Genomic DNA, 18,836 nt, shown 5'->3' with positions numbered 1-18,836 from the left:
AGAAGTTTGGAATGGAGGCGAGAGTGAAGAGAGTACGAAGTTATATATGTTAGGAGGTTTTATTCGTGTTTTAGCTTTATGCTTATTTTAGTGTATTATTATTTAGCATATGCTTTTGGTAGTTATTATATATATGTCCTAACGATCTGTGGGATGATCTCCACCTCCTGGTATGATCTTTTCCCCTTGTATGATCTTTTCCCCTTGAGTGTGGTGGGACCTGTGATTTGCTTTAACCAATACAATACAGCAGGTTGTGTGTGGTTATGTGTATGTGATTCTGTGGTCACATTATTTAAGATTTGTGTTGGTTAATTTTATGTCAATTTGAGTGGGCCACAGGATGCCCAGGAAGCTGAGCAAACATTACTTGTGAATGTGTCTCTAAACGAGTTTCTAGAAGAGATTAGCATCGAACTGGTGGACTGAGTAAAGAAGATGGCCCTCCCCAGTGTGGGTGGGCCCCATCCAAGCGATGAGGCCCTGAACAGAACAAAAAGGCAGAAGGTTGGATTCACTCACTCTGCCCTATTGCTGGGCTGGGACACCAACCTTCTCCCATCCTCAGTGCTCCCTGTTGTCTGGCCTTCAGACTTGGACTAGAATCTACACCATCATTCCTTCAAACTACACCCCCATCTTTCCTGGTTTCCAGCTTACAGACAACAGATCATGGGACCTCTCTACCTACATAAGTGTGTGAGCCAATACCTTATAAATTTCTTTATAGGTATACATGCATATATCCTATTGGTTCTGTTTCTCTGGAGAGTCCTAATACAAGACTGCTGCAGTCCTCTTGCTGGAACCTCTTTCCCTTGCTGACGTTGAGAAGGCAAGTGGCCATGTGGCAGAGAACAGCATGCAGACTGTGGGAACTGACACCGTAGCCTTCTCCAGCTGACAGCCAGCAAGAAACTGAATCCCTCAGTCTTCCAACCTCAAGAACAGAATTCTGCCAACAACGGAAGTGAGTGTAGAGGTAAATCCTTCCCCAGTCAAGTATGGGGCCAAGACTTGATTGAAGCCTTGTTACACTCTATGCAGAAGACCCAGCCAAGATGTACCAGGACTCCTGACCCACAGAAACCATGAAATAATAAACTGTGTATTGTTTTAAGCCAGTAAATTTGTGGGACCATTGTCACACAGCAACAGATAACTCATACAAAAGTAATATAGGATTAATTTCATGCCTCTTAACTGCAAAACTGCATGATGTCAGAACCTGCTACTCTAAACAGTGCAGGAAACCAGAAAAAAAGTTACGATAAAAGTTACAGTAGATGAGGGGCGCCTGGGTGGCTCAGTTGGTTAAGTGTCTGCCTTCGGCTCGGGTCATGATCTCAGGGTCCTGGGATCGAGCCCCCTGTTGGGCTCCCTGCTCAGTGGGGAGTCTGCTTCTTCCTCTCCCTCTGCCCCTCCCCCTGCTTGTGCTCTCTCTCTTTCTCTCTCTCTCAAATAAACAAATAAAATCTTTAAAAAAAAAAGTACAGTAGATGAATCACTGAACTCTGAAACTAATAATATACATTAATTAATTGAATTTAAATTATAAAAATAAATAATTTTTTTTAAAAAGTGACAATAGATAAAACAGAGCATTATTAGCAAGGCGTGGCCCACTATATGAGGGACCTTGGAAGTGAGAAGAGCAATGATTGAGAGGTTCTTAAAAACCATGAGGACACACAACACATATTATGATTAATGTACAGGTGGGATAAAGAGCAAATATTCATATTTATAATTCTTTGGCTCTTAAATCAGTTCTGAAAGTACTTATTTCATTTCTATGCTGCAAATATTTATTTAAATGCAAACTTAAGAAAACTATGCATGTAAAATTAATTTTGTAATGATATGACTTTCTACTTTGTATGAATAAGGTAATCTGCCGACAGCCCCAGTCTACAATTTTTCAAAATGAGCAAATTTCACCGAAGAGAAGAACTAAGTATGCCTAAGTTCAGAGAACCTTCCAGAACCTCACACCTGCTTAGAAAGCTGCTCTTCGCACAGCTTGTAGAGTGTGAAAAACTTCCTGGCCAACACAATGTTGTCAATGAAGCCACAACTAGCCAGCTTCACCCTTATGATAATCTGCCGGTCAGGCACCATCATGGCCACAGAGCGGAAGTTAATCTTCAAGTTCTCAGGGAGCTCCTGCCGTCCAGCATAGCCAGGATTCTGTAAAGGAGATAAACGCCACAGATGAATGACACGGTCATGGGGCAACACACACCCACCAGCTCGCCAGTTCAGATTCATCATGTACACGCAACAAATCTGGACTGACAACCGGAGAACTCATTTCCATATCCTACTCTCCTTTTAACCGGAGAGACAACATCACAAGTTATCGAGATGAGCTTTGTTTAACACCAAAGGCTTTCATGCAGGAGTTAATATTACCATCCCAATTTCCATTCATGGAAACTAAGTGCCCTAAGACCCGGGCAAGGCATGAAAGCTGTGATAAGAAGGCTGACATTCAGCCGCTCTTCCTGCAGTTCCTTACCATGGTCAGGAAAAGTCCAAATTCAGGGTTCATAGTCACATTATCTCCATCGGTGAAAATAAAAGACTTTTTCCGCTCCTTTTTACATGTCAGAATAATGGAAATTTGCTGGGCTGCCACTGACAGAACTGGTAAATCGATACGGTTAAATTCATCAAAACAACCCCAGGATCCAGACTGTGCCAGTCCTTCGAAGGGAAATTAAATAGAAAATCCAATTAGTATATAATTTCGAAAAGCCAAGGAAAAGGGCATTTTGCAGCTGCCAAGACAAGCCAGAGATAAGTCTGTTCAAAAATAAACTTGAACAAATAGACTATGCACAGAGTGCCCCCAAAATAATTCACCATGTGGTACTTTATCTGGAAACAGCCAACCTGCAGGGATAAAGGAACATTACGAAGGCAAGTGATGTTGACATTTGATCCACACAATGCCGGTGAGATTCCGAGTTTCCAAAAAGTTGCACAAACTTGAAAAATGACACTACAATGTAGCCAATGGTTGAAAAATAAATCTTAACAAGATATTCCACCTTAGTTTAAATTTGTCATCAAGTAAAAACTGGAACTCTCACCTTTAAAAATCCGTCCAAGTCCTCGGAAATCCATTTGGTCAGAACAATTGAAAACCACGACATATTTTCCAAGACATCGTCCCATATCTTTAGTAGTTTCTGTTTTCCCTGTTCCTGCAGGTCCGGCAGGAGCTCCTCCCATGCTCATTCCCAGAGCTTGAGCCAGTGTGATGTAACACCTTGAGGAATAGAGACATCACTAGAACCACACCGCCAGCACCTAGAAGACGCTTCTGAAACATCAGAGTAAAACGAACCCTGCACCAGATTTCAAAATGGAAAACTCAAGCCACTGTCCCTACATAACATCTCCCAAACTGCATCCTAACATATGCTTTCCTCATGGATATTAACATGTGTAAAGGAAAAAGGAAGGGATGGTCTATGGCCAAATAAGCTTGAAAAGTCTTAAAAAGGTTCAATGGGCTTTCTCATGAAAATGTACAGTGAGATTCTCCAAGTATGAAAAATAGTACAGAGCATTTCCAAAATTTATTTGGCAACTTTTTCACAAAAACCTACCAATCTTTAAAGAATAGTATTCTATGGAACAGACTGGGAACCATTAGATTAATCGTCCTTTGGGGCACTTGGGCGGTGCAGTTGGTTAAGCACTTGACTCTTGCTTTCGGCTCAGGTTGGGATTTCAGGGTCATGAGATCGAGCCCATGTTGGGCTCCAGGCTCATCACAGAGTCTGCTTGGTATTCTTTCTAGCTCTCTCCCTCTGCCTCTGCCCCTCCCACCTCAAATAATCTTTTTTTTTTTTTTGAAAACTTTTAAATTTTTATTTGCAGTGTAGTTGATGTCTATTAGTTTCAGGTGTAAAATACAGTGATTCAACAATTATGTATATTATAAAAATGGGTACCCTAAGTGTATTACAGTATTATTGACCATACTCTCCATGCTGTACTTTCTATTCCCATGACATTTGGGGTTGGTTTGTTTGTTAGTTTAAAAAAAGAAAAAAAGAAAAAAGATTAATTCCCTTTTGAATCCAAGAATCAATAATCTGTTGCACTTGGGGACCGATGATCACCTGAGATTGGAATCACACATTGCTAAATAATCACATCTTCGATCTATCACTGGGAGCAGCTACTGTACCTGCACATACCTTCTACTGTCTCTTTCTGCATGATATTAACAAATAAAAGATTCTGGGAAGAAAATACAAGAGTACCTGGGAAGGAAATAGCGAACCTGATAACTCGCTGATGAATTACTTGATCCCCCAGCATCGCCCTGTGTTGTCAAAGGAGGTAATCTATAAAGTAATGCAGTTTTGGGCTTTCCTGTAGCTGAACTCTACAAAGCATTCATTTGGACTTGAAAAAAATTTCAAATGATATAAAGTGATTGTCCAGCATGAAGGGTGGAAATAAACGGTGAGCACACCAACTGGAGGTCCTCTAGAGTCTGTATTTTATCAGAAGTGGGTTCCTAAAAAAGGCTGGTAAATGACTTAGCCCTGAATGTATATAGAGCCTCGATATAAAGAAGACAATGTAGGTATAAACTCAGGAGGACACCAAAGTTCGCTCTGATTTTGCCTTTTAATTCAAGGTTTTATTTCTCGTCTTGCACTTTCATTCTCCCCGGCCGAGCAGTCTCTGTAATAAAGTTAACATGATGTGCTCCACCTACAGGATCTCATGTAAGCCCAGAGAACCCTGCAGGGAAGCTACTGCTGTTTTTCCCATTTTACAGATGAGGGGAAAGGCTCACAGAGATGGGATTCCTTTTCTGGGGATTGTGGCGGCAGAGCCGAGACTCGAGCTTACCTGTCTAGCGGCAAGCCCTCATGCTACCCGGTTCTAGAACATGTCCACCCTGCCAGGGTAAGGAGTAAATCTCCGGGAACTCTGGCCACCCAGCTACTCTGTCTTGCAAACCCTTCCTTGCGAGTGGTATCATTTGGGTCTATATTTGAACTGAAGCAGCAGCTCGTTATTAAGGTGCCTTAAAGGCACCCTACTTACATGAAAAGGGAGCGGGCAAGCCAGGCGCTTGATCCCTTCCTTCCCCCGCTGGGTGAGGCTTCAGCCCAGCTGCTAGGCTGGCACCCAGGCTCCTCTAGGACTTGCCTTTCAGAGACGAGCACGGATCTTCATGTCCATGTTCACAGGACCCTCCAGAATATTCTAGATGTGTGTACCTCTCCTCCACCCTTTCCTGCTTTTCTTCCCAGTCTCTTTGCTGATTTCAAAAATCAGCAACAGAGTTTGGACTTTTAGGTGCTTTAGTGGTGTGTTCTGCAGCTTTCTGTCTCCCCAGCAGACTGCCCTAAGGTCTCTGCTCTCACGAACGGGGTGTAATCCACACTCGTACCTCCAACTTCTTACCCTGGTAAGTAGTACTCTATGAACGCTTACTAAATAAACGTCTTGTGCCAGTCCAGCTGTGCAGTCTTATTTGGTTCCTCCTATCCCAACAGCTGCTGGAATTAGACATGCACAATGTGGGGGCACCCGGCTTGCTCCACTATAGAGCATGTGACTCTGGATCTCAGGGTTGTGATCAAACCCCAAGGTGGGCATGTAGGCTACTTAAAAAAATAAAATAAAAATAAAATAAAATTGTATTCCTTCCTGTCTATCGCACCAAGAGATTTAAGAAAAAAGAGAGAGAGATGTAGAATGTGACCATCATGCTGAACCAACAATGACCAACCCCACGACCCAGGCCTTCTGACGGCACTCAATTTAACCAAATCCATCACCAACATTCATAGTGTTTTCAGCTCCTATTCTTAAACAGTATTGATTCTAAAATGCTAAAAATTCTCTTAAGGCAATGATGGGACAGGCAACAGGAAACTTATTTTTCTTTGTTTCTTTTCTTTGGTTTAATTATAGACTCTGATGATAGAACATGCTTATGGAGAAACAAAAGGCAACACCGATAAAGAACGTGTTATTGACGACTGAGAGAAAGCAGAGTCACAGCAACTGTAATACGTTTACTGGCTGCCAGGCCTGGGCGCCTACATCCATCGCCTCTAGTCCACACAGTGATTCCAAACGGAGGGAATCAGAGAGGTTAGGTGTGTTGGCCAAGACACACAGCTGTTGAGGGCAGAGTCCAGGGCACAACATGTAGACCTGTCCACATTTCTTATCAAGCAATAAGAAGCTTCCACCAGCCTTTGATCTCTGCTGCCCTCTGCCTGTGTGACGGTGTAGTAGGAATGACTCCGGTCTTCTCTGCTTGTGCCCAGAGTGGAAGGAAGGACTAGCCATGAAAACTACCATGAGCTTTCAGAGAACGGTGCTATATATTTTTAGTGAATTAGAACAACTATTTTATCTAATCTGGAATATCAGCAGCTCCATCCATCTAATGGTGAGCTTCCCAGAGACTAAAGCCACCAACGTTGTTGAATTTCCACAGGGCAATCAGCAAAAGACTGACAAGAAGATCAATGCCCCTGATCTTTGATTTTTGTAAGTATTAATTTTAGTGAAGAATTCTTCTGTAAAAGGGCAGCAAATCTCGCTGTGGAATCCCAGTGACCGAAAAAAAGAAAAAAAAAAATGGTGACTCACTTCTCCCATAATTAAGATAAAGAAAAAAAAGCAATTGAACATTTAGGGAGAGACAGGCTGAGACAAACTTTGGAATCACTTCTATTTATATATTTATAGATACCTACTTTGTTTTTAAAATTCTCAAGTTTTTTTTGATACAGAAAGATGTACAAGACAATGAACATGATGAAAGAATTAAGCTGCAGAGAACTCTGTATAGTCTATAACTCTATGTAAAAATTAAAAAGAATTTTGACAAACAAGCATTAGAAATTTCTAGAAGGAAAGGAAATAAACTGTTGTTTTTTAGAAACAGAAAAAAAATTACTCTCATACTTTCAACTGTATGTCCTTGTACTATTTAAATTTTTCACCACAAAGATGTGACTCTGAAAATAAACATTTCTTGCATTCATTCGGGAAATGCTTATTTAGCACCTATAATGTGACAGCACTATTCTAGGAATAGTAAATAAATCACGGGAAGTCCATGTCAGCTCTTTAGCTAACATCCTAAAGGAAGGAAACAAGTTATTTAAAAATAGGAAACAGAAACAATAAAGCTGGTTGCAGGGCAAGGGATGAGGGGATCACTGCTTCATGTGGGGGGTATGAAGACCCCTCTGAGGTGACATTTGAGCAGAGCCCAGAAGGAGGTGAGGAAGCAAGCTATGAGAGTACTAAAGGGAAGAAGGATTCCAGGTCAAGGCAACAGCAAGTGTAAGGGCTCTGAAGCAAAAGTGTGCTGTCCAAGGAACAGCCAAGAAGCAAGTGGCCGGAGCTGAATGAGGAAAAAGAAAGAGAAAACCAGCTGGAGCCAACTCATACCAGGCCCTGCAGGTCAACATGAGGACACTGGGGTTTATTGTGGGTGAGACAGAAAGATAGTGGAGGGACTGAAGCAAAGAGGTGACAGAACAAGACTTATATCCCAGTGTCTGAATTGACAACAGACTCTGGGGGGAGGCAATGGCAGACGCAGGGAGACCAGTTACAAGACTATGGCAATAATCCAGGCTAGAGATCATGGTGGCCTGGAGCAGCATGACAACAGCAAAGAGGTAAAAAGTGGTCACATCCTGGATGAATTCTGAAAATGGTGCTGAGCAAACCTGATGATAGATGGGATAATGAAGCAAGAAAAAAAAGGAAGGCATCAAGGATGCTCCAAGGATTTTGGTTTGGGCAACCAAAGGATGGAATCGCCATTTGTTAAAATGGGGAAGACCACAGGAAGGCGGGCTTGTGGGGGGCAATCAAACATGGTAAGTGTAAATTCCCCGCACGCATCCAAGTGGACACGTTACTCAGGCAAGTGGATATATGTGTCTGGAGTTCAGGGGAGAGGCCCTGGTTGGGTGCAGACTGGGGAGTCCACAACTGGATGACACTTAAAGCCACATGAGATCCCCTGAGCAGTGAGCATAGATGGACAAGTGTCCTGGCATGTTCTACGTTTAGACCAGGAAGATAAAGGGAACCAAAAGAAGGGGTATAAAGGGACAACCGGAAGAGTGTGAAGAGCCAGGAGAGTGTGATGTCCCGGAAGCTGTGTGAAGACAGAGGATCAAAAAGAAAAGAGTGCTGGGAAAGATGAAAAGGAGTAATGAATGACTAGTGCACTGAGAATATGAAAATCTGCATGGCACCTTCCCAGAGAGGGGAGAGAGTGCAAGAGGCAGCATCACAGCTCCCCAGAGCTGTTCTGATCCCTGAAACCTGTAATAAGTTTCCTTGAATGACTCACGGGACTTTGGAGCTATAATGTCAAAGGCCTTGTGAGGGGAGATTACCCTGGATTATCTGTTGGGCCCAGTCTAATCATATGAGTCCTTGAGAGGGGAAGAGGGAGGCAGAAGACCAGGTCAGACACAGGACTGAAGACAGGAGAGAGTCGATGCACAAACCGGTCTCAAAGCACCACTGCTGTCTGTGAAGATGGAAGACGGGGTCATGAACCAAGGAACGCTATAGGCTCCCAAATCTGGGAACAGCCCTCTGCTGACAGTCAGCAAGAAAACCGAGCGGCGGGCCCTCCACTGCCAAGAAAGGAATTCTGCCAACAACCTAAAAGCACAGGAAGTGGGCTCTGCCTTACAGACTCCAGGAGGGAGCACAGCCCTGCTGACACCTGACATTAGCCCAAGAAGACATGTGTCAGACTTCTAATGTTTCAAGGAATTGGTCATATTTTGTGATTAGCCACCTCTGCACTTCAAAACAAAGACAGATACTGCTTGGACGTCCAAGCACATCAGTATAAATCATCTTCAATCTGTCTGTATCTTTGGGGTAATATGCACCCCAATGTTCATAGCAGCATTGTCCATAATAGCTAAATTGTGGAAGGAGCCGAGATGCCCTTCAACAGATGACTGGATTAAGAAGATGTGGTCCATATATACAATGGAATATTACTCAGCCATCAAAAAGAACAATTTCACAACATTTGAAGCAACATGGACGGGACTGGAGGAGATAATGCTAAGTGAAATAAGTCAAGCAGAGAAAGACAATTATCATATGGTTTCATTCATTTATGGAACATAAGAAATAGCAGAAAGATCGGTAGGAGAAGGAAGGGAAGAATGAAGGGGGGGTAAACAGAAGGGGGAACGAACCATGAGAGACTATGGACTCTAGGAAACAAACTGAGGGCTTCGGGGGTGGGGGGAATGGGATAGGCTGGTGATGGGTATTAAGGAGGGCACGTATTGCATGGTACACTGGGTGCTATACACAGTAATGAATCATGGAACTTTACATCAAAAACTGGGGGGGCGCCTGGGTGGCACAGCGGTTAAGCGTCTGCTTTCGGCTCAGGGCGTGATCCCGGCGTTATGGGATCGAGCCCCACGTCAGGCTCCTCCTCTATGAGCCTGCTTCTTCCTCTCCCACTCCCCCTGCTTGTGTTCCCTCTCTCGCTGGCTGTCTCTATCTCTGTCAAATAAATAAATAAAATCTTAAAAAAAAAAAAAAAACTGGGGATGTACTGTATGGTGACTAACATAACATAATAAAAAATTATTATTAAAAAGAAATCATCTTCAATCCGGGCATAAGAAGGACTAGAAAGAGGATGGAGAGGGGGAGAATGACAATGAAACCTCTCTGTTCAAAGTCAGCATTGCATTTAGCATCACGAACAAGCAGAAGGAACATTCGAGCAATCGAGCAGCATGGGAGCAACAGGGTTGTTATGTCAAATTTCTGTTTTGTCTGATAATATTTTTAATCTAATAGCCCAGACTTTCACTTCATGAAAATGAATGATATCCAGCTTCAGCTTCTACTTCGACCAAATACTGATTTTAGCCTTCAGCCATTTTGTCCAAAACAGGTACTCAGGGCGTCCTGGAGCAGAGCGTATGCACAATTAGTGGATGCCCTGAAGTTCAAAAGGGACTAAGGGAATTACAGACCATGAGCCATGGAAGGACTCTTAGAGACAGCCTGTTTCATCTGATAGATGAAGAAACTGAGGCTGGGGAAGCTGTGAGGCGCCTCTGGCTAGCAGTTTTTGCATGAGAGGCAGAAGACAACCGAGAGCTCCCCGTGTCCAGGCCACCGTCCTCCCCATCACTTTTCACCTGGATTGATACTCAATTTCTTTCCTTCTAAAAAACCATCTTAACTGTTGCTAACAACAGCAGGTGCCACCGTCCCCAAAGCAGCCCCCGAGGCCAACTGTGATTTCCACCTATGGACACATGGCAATTAACTCCTTTCCTTGCCCATTTGATGTCCACTGAGGTCATTTAAACTTAGCCTCCCTAAGACTGAAAGCAAAGGAAACAAAGCATTTCAGTTACAAATCTAAATCCTAAGCAAAGACCCACATGTAAAGCTAAAAATACCGAATTTCAAAGACTTTGGTATAAAAGAGCCTCTAAACCCTAAAGAGACATGAAGCAGAAATCCCCTGAGTAACTCAAGAGAATAAAAATGTCGGGGAGGGAGCGGAGGGAGCGGAGGGAGAGAGGTTGTGGAATCACAGAACCCTTCCATCACCTGTCTGTGAGTGGAGTTATGACAAGCCTGTCAGTGCAGCCTAAAAATTCATTCTGGTATATGAAAGCCACATCTGTGACGTGGATCATCATCTTGTCAGAATCTTCGTTAAAATAAAATCTGCACTGTTTCAGCCACTCAAAGTCTGTAGGGCTCTTGATATGCATGTGACACTGAAATGCAAAAGATATACGTTAAAGCTGAGATGAGAACCACGTATTAAATATGCACACTACCATTCATGTAGATCATAGTGGGATGCAAATGGAACTCAGAGACAACCCAACTGGTTCGGAGATGTCAACTGCATCACCGTGCAACCCGTTCATTTACTGATCAGCAGAAAGGACACTTTAGAAGATTCGGGAATAGAAAAATTCAGGAGAAATCCCTAATTGTGCCCACCAATTGAAATAGCAGGCCGTATTTTAATAGTAAGAGATTCATTTCTCTCATTGCGCCCTTCAATGCCCATACCACAGCCCTAACTATAAAAAGTACAATCTACAAAAAACATGCCCTGGCATACAAAGACAGAATCAAACAATCTCACTGGGAAAAAGGCATCTCTTATGATTATGACAAAATACACTGTTGGGTTTTTTTTTTAATCCATTCATTGTTTTTCCTAGGATTTGCAGCAGGCCAAAATGTCTAACATCCAAATGGCAGGTTATTGTCCCACAATGCTTTTGCCTGAATTTTTTAACCACAATTTTAAGCCTTTTTAATCGTTTTTCTTTGACAAATAATAAATCTAAAATTATCTCGAACTCTTTATTTCTCAGAGAGGAAAATGGTGTGCTTAACTTTTAAGAGAGGAGATTAGACCACAGCAGCTTGAAAGAACTTCCTCCCAGTACATCAGAACCAATCTTTTATGATCTTTTTTACATAATGGGGTGAGACATGATTTAGCAAATTATTATGAAAATAAGAGCTTCTGGCCTCTTATCTAATGTCCTATTTTAGAGTAGAGGACAAATTTCATTTCTTTTTACACTTTCTGTTTTCTATGGCTACTAAACTCTGTTTGCCACTCTGTCCTCTCTTTACAGGCAAAAATCTGCATGACACCTGAACGTCACCAACCATATCAGGAAAGGCCACTGGCAATCAATGACATATAAGGTAGCAAAATTTGTTAAAGATGGGATTTATCAAAAGCCTTAGAGGAAGCACAGAGCAACTCTACTAGCGCTGTTATTTATTTCTCTACAACAAGAAATTGGTAATCCTTAACTACGAACTAACGGGAGCACAAGACAAATGAAAGCTTTTTAGGATGCTACCTGTAAGTTTAGTGTTAACAATGATCACATAAATAATTTTAAAAATAGACTCGAATTGCTCAATAACACCTTAGCAGAGATCATCGACATGGCACTGAAATTTCGGTTAAAGACCGAAAAAGAAAATCTGACAATGTCTCATCATGAAGATGACCCTTTGCCTGAATCTAACCTATTCTTTGAATTCATTCAAACCAGTTCCAGTGAGTAAACAGAGACAGAACCTAGTATTTGCTTTTCTGTATATAACATAGCATTTATAACGTTTTTACCAGGTCATCAAAGATATCCCTTTGGTGCACATGAATAGTAATCAAAGTCTCATATTTGACTCGTTCCATGGAACTCAGATCCTTTGTTGTGATGCCTATCAATGTGTTCAATAGCTCCAGAAAAGACTGATTGGTTTTCTGCATGATTTTTTTATCAAATTTGGCATTTCTGAGGGCTTCTTCTGAATCCCGTGTCCATATCATTTGAATTCCCAATAATCCAACCTTATGGAAACAAAAAAGCTTTATGAGTGTATACAGCATATTAATATATTTAAACAGAAATTACAATAAGAGAATAATGGTGATTAATATGCAAATGTAAGGCCATCCTTGATTACATCAACTTGATTCATTGTTTGGAAACCTATGGAAATTCTATTCATACTGTTCACCTGGCAATTACATACAGCCTCATGATGCATCCACAATTTTTTCCTTATAATTTTAAATCATTTACTGTTAAAGTCATATTTCCTTGCTATATAGACTTTAAGTTACCGGAAGGGAAAGAATATGTCTTAAACCTGTTTTCCTTGAACACAAGGTTTACACATGGTAGATATTCACAAAATCTTTATTGATCATAATGGCTAAGAAAACATCATTTTCTGCATTCTAATGCTAAAATACATTTCTTGTCTTTCTGGCAAAGCATACATGCAGTACTTTTTTCTGATTTATTTATTAAAGAGATTCAGTAAGAAAAAACCTTTTAAGTTAAAAAAATAAAAAGAAAACATATATATAACATATGTAAGACTATATATATATACATATATATATATAATCTGCAGCTGAAACCTTTAAACTTATGTGTATTAAGAAATTCTTATGAAAATCTTAATTCTGGTCCAGTCTTAAATTACAGCCAGTTGCGTAGCTTACAACAGACAATGTATGAGATCTAAAATGACTATTCCATAGAAAATACTTTCCAATTTCAATACACTGACCTGAGCAGGGAAGGAAGAAAGAAATTCAATCAGCTGGAAACCTGTTTCTTGAATATTTGCAGCTGCCTGGCGAATCACAAGATGCAAGGAGGCCTGAGACTCCTCCAGGAGAGAATTAAGCCAAACTTCCACATTACCCTCTGCCATCACAGGCTTATCCAATTCAACAGTCTCGCCCTCTCGAGAGGAGATTGACAGAATACGATCATAGATCTACGGTAGAAGCCAAAAAAAAACAAAAAAACCACCCAGCTATATTCACATAAAGAATGAATCCCTCTGCTGCCCTCTTGTCAATGTTATCCTTCCCAAAGGAAGTTAAGATACAGATTATAAAATAAAAGGCAAAAGATGATATAAAATCAATTTCAAACCAACAAAAAGAAGTTACCCATGAAATCTAAAAGGGAATACTAAGTCAATTCCAAATAGTCTATACCTGAGAGGGGAAAGCTTGTTTTCTAAGAGAACTACTCAGTACAAAGCTGATGATCAAAAAACGTCTAGTTTCCCCAAATGAAATGCGACACCATAAGAGCCTGTTGTCCACACCACAAGCTTATTACCAAGGCGACATTGGCAATGTCCAGGTCAATATGATCAATGCAAACACCTTACCAGGTTAAGTCCAATTCTGTAGTAAATGGTGTGCTCCTTATGAGAGCTCCTGGTGGCGCATAACTTCTGATTCAAACCCAGCTCCTCATCTGGTCCTCTCACCCCAGTTTCCATGCAGTATGGTCTCGTGGGAATAGCGTCCTATTTACTAAAATACAGGCTCACATGGTGCTCTGTCATTCGTTGACCACGCAATGGTGGGGGACACATCTCGGAGACTAAATGTTCTGCTTATAACTAGTCCATTAAAAACCATGCCCGTCCTGGGGCACCTGGGTGGCTCAGTCATTAAGCGTCTGCCTTCGGCTCAGGGCGCGATCCCAGAATCCTGGGATCGCGCCCCACATCGGGTTCCTCCGCTGGGAGCCTGCTTCTTCCTCTCCCACTCCCCCTGTTTGCGTTCCCTCTCTCACTGGCTGTCTCTCTCTCTGTCAAATAAATAAATAAAATCTTAAAAAAAAAAAAAAAGTCTGTCCTGCTTCCCCACCCAGTTCACAGGCTGTTCATGACAAGTAAACCAAATAAAGCAAACTACTGAGTAAATACAAATGTTTGTTGTCATTATTGTTCTTTGGTAAGTGGAATATTGTTCCCTTGAGCTCCAATTTAGGACTATATTAACGAACCCTCCCTAGTTGTAGACAGACGTGGCCTACCAAGAAGCTCATAGGACTGAAGTTCCACAGCCTGTCACTTACAGGGTCCCTTTCCAACTCCTCAATATAAATTTGTATTTATCATTTTATAAGAGCTGGGACCCACTAAAACAGGATCTGTCCCTGGTTGTGGAAACAAATGACAAAAAAAGCAATGCTATTTGTTTTAAGAAATAATTGCTATGAACAGTGGCTAAAAATGAGAAAGTTTAATTTGTCCTCACTGTACAATGAGACAGTGAGAAGCTTCCCTCTAGAACTTCAAGTCCTATTGCAAAAGGATTTGAGCAAAGCATCAGGGAGAAATGCCTGCATGATTCGGTGCTTCTTTCAATGCACATATCCAGTAAATCTACAAGAAACAATGATTTTAAACCACTAAGTCCATACTGTCGTCTCTACCCACTCCCTTCGTCAAGGCTTTGTTGTAGCAGCTCAGCCTTTTCTACCCTTCCTGTGCAATCACTTCTGACACTGGTTTCCCTGCCCCCTCCCCTTCTAGTCTCCCTCTGACACTGAGCCAGAACATCTTTCTGAAACACACATCAGGTCACTTCCCTGTGTAAAAACCTCCAGTGCCTTCTGTTATGTTCAGGACGAAGTGCAATTCCGTAGTGTGATGCCCTTGGCCTTTTGGAATCTGGTCCATGACTCCTTCTCCCCTTTTTCCCTTTGCTCATCGCTGCAAGTTATGGGTTAAAAAGTGTACCACCAAAATATATGTTGAAGTCCAAAGCGCCAGTGAATGGGACCTTATTTGGAAATAGGGTCTTTATAGATGTCATCAAGTTAAGATGAAGGTGGACCCTACCTAATCCGATAACTGGTGTTTTTACAAGTAGAAGGGAATTGAGACACAGACACACAAGGAAAACATCATGTGAGGACAAAACAGCAACGTGACACGTGCCTAAGCGAAGGAACATCCAGGGTTGCCAAGTGCCACCAGAACCCAGGAGAGAAGCATGAAATAACTTCTCCTTCGGAGCCTCCAGTAGGAACCAATCCCACTGACACCTTAGGTCAGACTTCTAGCCTGCAGAACTGTGAAAGAATACATTTCTGTTGTCAGTCCAGAGCAACCCTAGCAAACCAATACAATCCCTCACACGCCCACACTTCTGACACCCCGGTTGCTCACACCTTCAGACCCTTGTGCCTGCCCTTTCTTCTGAACGGGCCATGTTTCACTTCCCCACCTGCTTGGGTATGTTTCACTTCAAAACATCAGTTCAAGCACCACGTTCTCTGTAGGAAGCCTTCCCTTACACCCCTGACACCAGGTGAAGGCTCCCCTGACAGCATCCCCATGCTTTCTGTGCATAACACAAGCACAGCAAATCAATAATTATCAACTGTTAAGTTGCCAAATTTCTGATGAATGTTGCACTGCATAAAAACGACTTCAGCATTGATTTTGACAAATTCTTCCTTGGAACCCCAGGACAAGCACCCTTCCTGGCACATACCCAGAGGCTTGGACTTACATGACTGGCTTTTGATTGCTTGTGATGCAACAGGCCCCACACTGCAGCGACTGTACTCTAGACAGACCCCACTGAGCACAGTTCCCTGAGGCCTGTGTATTCCCATGTTATGCACACCATCCGGCCCACGGAGGTTGCTCAGCAAGTGCCAACCGCATGCTAGGATGAACAGATGAATGGCACCAAGGGTTTACAGGAAGCCCCAGGGGACGAGGGAACACACAGTCAAACTAGAAGGGTCACTTTCTCAGGGAATTGCGGGTAAAGGGATGGATCAGGCACTATCTTCTGGCAGCCAGGCAAATGGCGTCATCCTCTCATTGAATGGCTTCTCTTGGGTTCCCCACAACCCCATGATTCTAGAAACTTTTTGGAAGTGTTTAAAAAAAAAAAATAACAGGTTTCCATCAAGCATGATGAGAAACGGGGACGATGATCATGCCAAAAACTTCTGAAAGCTGATTAAAACAATCCAGTCACTGAGGTAATTCTGTTTAGTGAAGGCGTTATTTTCTGAACAATTGGTTTCTTTGTTTTGTCGAATTTCTAAACAGCTAGCTTGGCATGCAAAACCATGAATGCGACACACAGTCGTGCATTCCTAATCATATTTAAACTAGTTGCTACTCAAATTTACACTTTGGAGATTAAGAAATCACACAATTCTGAAGGCAAATGGGGCCTGGAAGTTCGTTTTTAATCACTGGCTGAGTGCGAACGGACAGGGAAGCCACCCTTTGTACACCCCAGGGAGCTATTTTGTAAAGACAGTGGAGATTTAAGAGATGGCAAGTGCTGGCCAGCAATTAGAAGTAGGCAAACCTTGTCATGGAACTTGACGGCTTTGATATTGTCAAACACATTCAGCAAATGGGCTTGTATAGTGTGTGTGTCCGATGCCTGTCCCAGGATCTCCAAAAGCGCAGGGTCGGAGACGAAGAAGAACCGAGGGAAGCACAGTCGTTTTTTCTCCAAGTATCTACGTGGGGAGAGGCACAGAGAAACTGTATAAATACACAAAGCAGGCCTTTCTGGAAATAAATTCATCTGGATGGGAAAAGGCGGAAAGATCTTGAGACTATCTAATTTTCCCACATACTGTCAACGTCTTGGTTTTGTTTGATTCCTCATCTTGCCAAGTAGCGTGCCATATTCTGATGAGAAACAAAACAATTTTTTTTCCAGGATTGATAGAAGAATTTCTTCATTTTTGACAAGTGTAAGGTATACACTTGACTTCGTCTGGAAAATCTTGTACTTTCTTGGTGGGGAGCAGGAGCAATTACACACAGGGAGTTTGGGGGGGTTGAGGTTTGTTTGCAAGCATGGTGCCGTGTCAGCAAAAGGCTGCATCTCATTCTTGGGATTGTATCTTAAAGAAGGCAATGAATCCATCGCTGAAGCAGAAGCAAAATCCAGCTCTGAATACACTGTGGAAGGGGCTCTGGCACTGCTCTCTGCTCCAGGATTTACTGAAACCCAAGGAATGTTCCTGTCATTGCCCTGCTTTCAACTGTGCTTTCGTTTCTATATTTGCTTTATTTTATGGTGACTCCTTATGTTATGGATATATTTTTTTGTTATTTTCATATCGATACCTCTGTAACTTCATTTCCTTGCATATTTCAATATAATTATTGCAGTTTTCATTGTAATTTCTTTTTGAAATCTTACCAGAAATCCCTTTTACTCCTGTCTTTTTTTTTTTAATTTCTATTCCTTCCTTGTCATGTGTATTATTGTTTCATTCCTGTGTAAAATCATGGGGGAAATATTCTTATTGCATAGAGGCAGTTTCTCTTCATAGGAAGGTAGAGTTTTTACTAAGGACGGGGTAGACCAGAAGCTGAGCCAGCTGGCTCCCTTGAGGCCACACATGGGGAACCCTTGGCCGCCCCTACCTGGTCAAATGCTAGACCTGTGTGTCATTGAGTGAGAGGCCCAGCATGAGGGCAAGAGCCAAATTCCTTAAGACAAAAGAGAGGACTTTTCTCAGAGGCTGAAAGAGGCAAAGAAAGGAAGGAGACAGAAAGGTAGACTGTGGAAGTGAGGTGCCTCTAAAGTGACAGAAATGGACGAGGTTTCTGCATGTGATGCAATCTTCCTCCTCAACGTTGGCTCATGAAATACTCGGTAAAATACACTCTACAAATGATCATTTCGGCAATTTGGATTTATTCACTTTTGGCATGTGAATAAAAGCACACAGTCTGGCCTCAGAGAGGGGGCAGGATAAGGCTGCTCATTTTCCTAAAGTCTTACTTCTATGCTCAGAGTGTTTTATGTTGTTCGTTTTAGCTTTTTGCTTCCCTTATTCTAAATAGGCCATTTTATTTTAAATATCCCAGTCCATCTTCTTCGTAGAAGCTTATCTTTACTCTTTATTGAGAATAGGGAATTCCCTATTCTTTATTCTTATTGGTAAGCATAAAAAATTCTTATCAATTCCTCCCCCTTACTTACTGCCCCCTTCAGAGTAACCTAGTCTGATTCTGTTGAGGAACCAGATAACGTTGTCTATCCAGTGAGACAAGGATGAAAGGAGGCATGTGGAACGCGACGACCAAACCTCTGTGATAAAGCAGACAAGACAATTTCTTCCCGACCTGTCAGAAGTCCCTTCCTATTGATGCAGATCTTCATTGGCTGGGAAGAATGTTCTTTTGTGGAAACATTAATACTCCAGTGTTTATGCCAGAACTATATACTTTGGCCCATAACCTCTCGGGAACACAATCAAAAGCCATGAAAAGCTCAGTAAAAACTGTGAATAATTTCAGAGTAGATTTTTTCCTCTGAGGAGTTATAAAAGAATGCCAGAATGCCAAGTGATGGAGTAGAGCATGATAAAAAAGAATGAAAAAGAAAAAAGAAAAAAAGGAGTGTGTTTGTATGCATGAGGGTGTGTCTACAG

The 18,836-nt window shown here is 42.0% G+C and overlaps 1 protein-coding gene across 3 annotated transcripts in view; it reads right to left on the bottom strand.

Annotated features, from left to right (window-relative positions):
* DNAH5 (dynein axonemal heavy chain 5) overlaps positions 1 to 18,836 on the bottom strand; it is a 259,271-nt gene that overhangs the window by 124,958 nt on the left and 115,477 nt on the right. For all 3 annotated transcript variants that reach the window (XM_087867971.1, XM_045787153.2, XM_087867972.1), the window contains 7 exons: positions 16,745 to 16,901; positions 13,162 to 13,374; positions 12,206 to 12,430; positions 10,642 to 10,814; positions 3,099 to 3,277; positions 2,522 to 2,709; positions 1,996 to 2,190 (listed from right to left, as the gene is read on the bottom strand). In XM_087867971.1, coding sequence (XP_087724097.1) covers positions 1,996 to 2,190; positions 2,522 to 2,709; positions 3,099 to 3,277; positions 10,642 to 10,814; positions 12,206 to 12,430; positions 13,162 to 13,374; positions 16,745 to 16,901 — 1,330 coding nt within the window. The remainder of the gene's footprint in view (positions 1 to 1,995; positions 2,191 to 2,521; positions 2,710 to 3,098; positions 3,278 to 10,641; positions 10,815 to 12,205; positions 12,431 to 13,161; positions 13,375 to 16,744; positions 16,902 to 18,836) is intronic.

The sequence above is a fragment of the Ursus americanus genome, chromosome 15, assembly GCF_024610735.1.
Source record: "Ursus americanus isolate L20-20 chromosome 15, mUrsAme1.1.p, whole genome shotgun sequence".
NCBI lineage: Eukaryota > Metazoa > Chordata > Mammalia > Carnivora > Ursidae > Ursus > Ursus americanus.
Note: the sequence above shows the minus strand (reverse complement) of the source record. Positions and strands in the feature narration are given on the sequence as shown.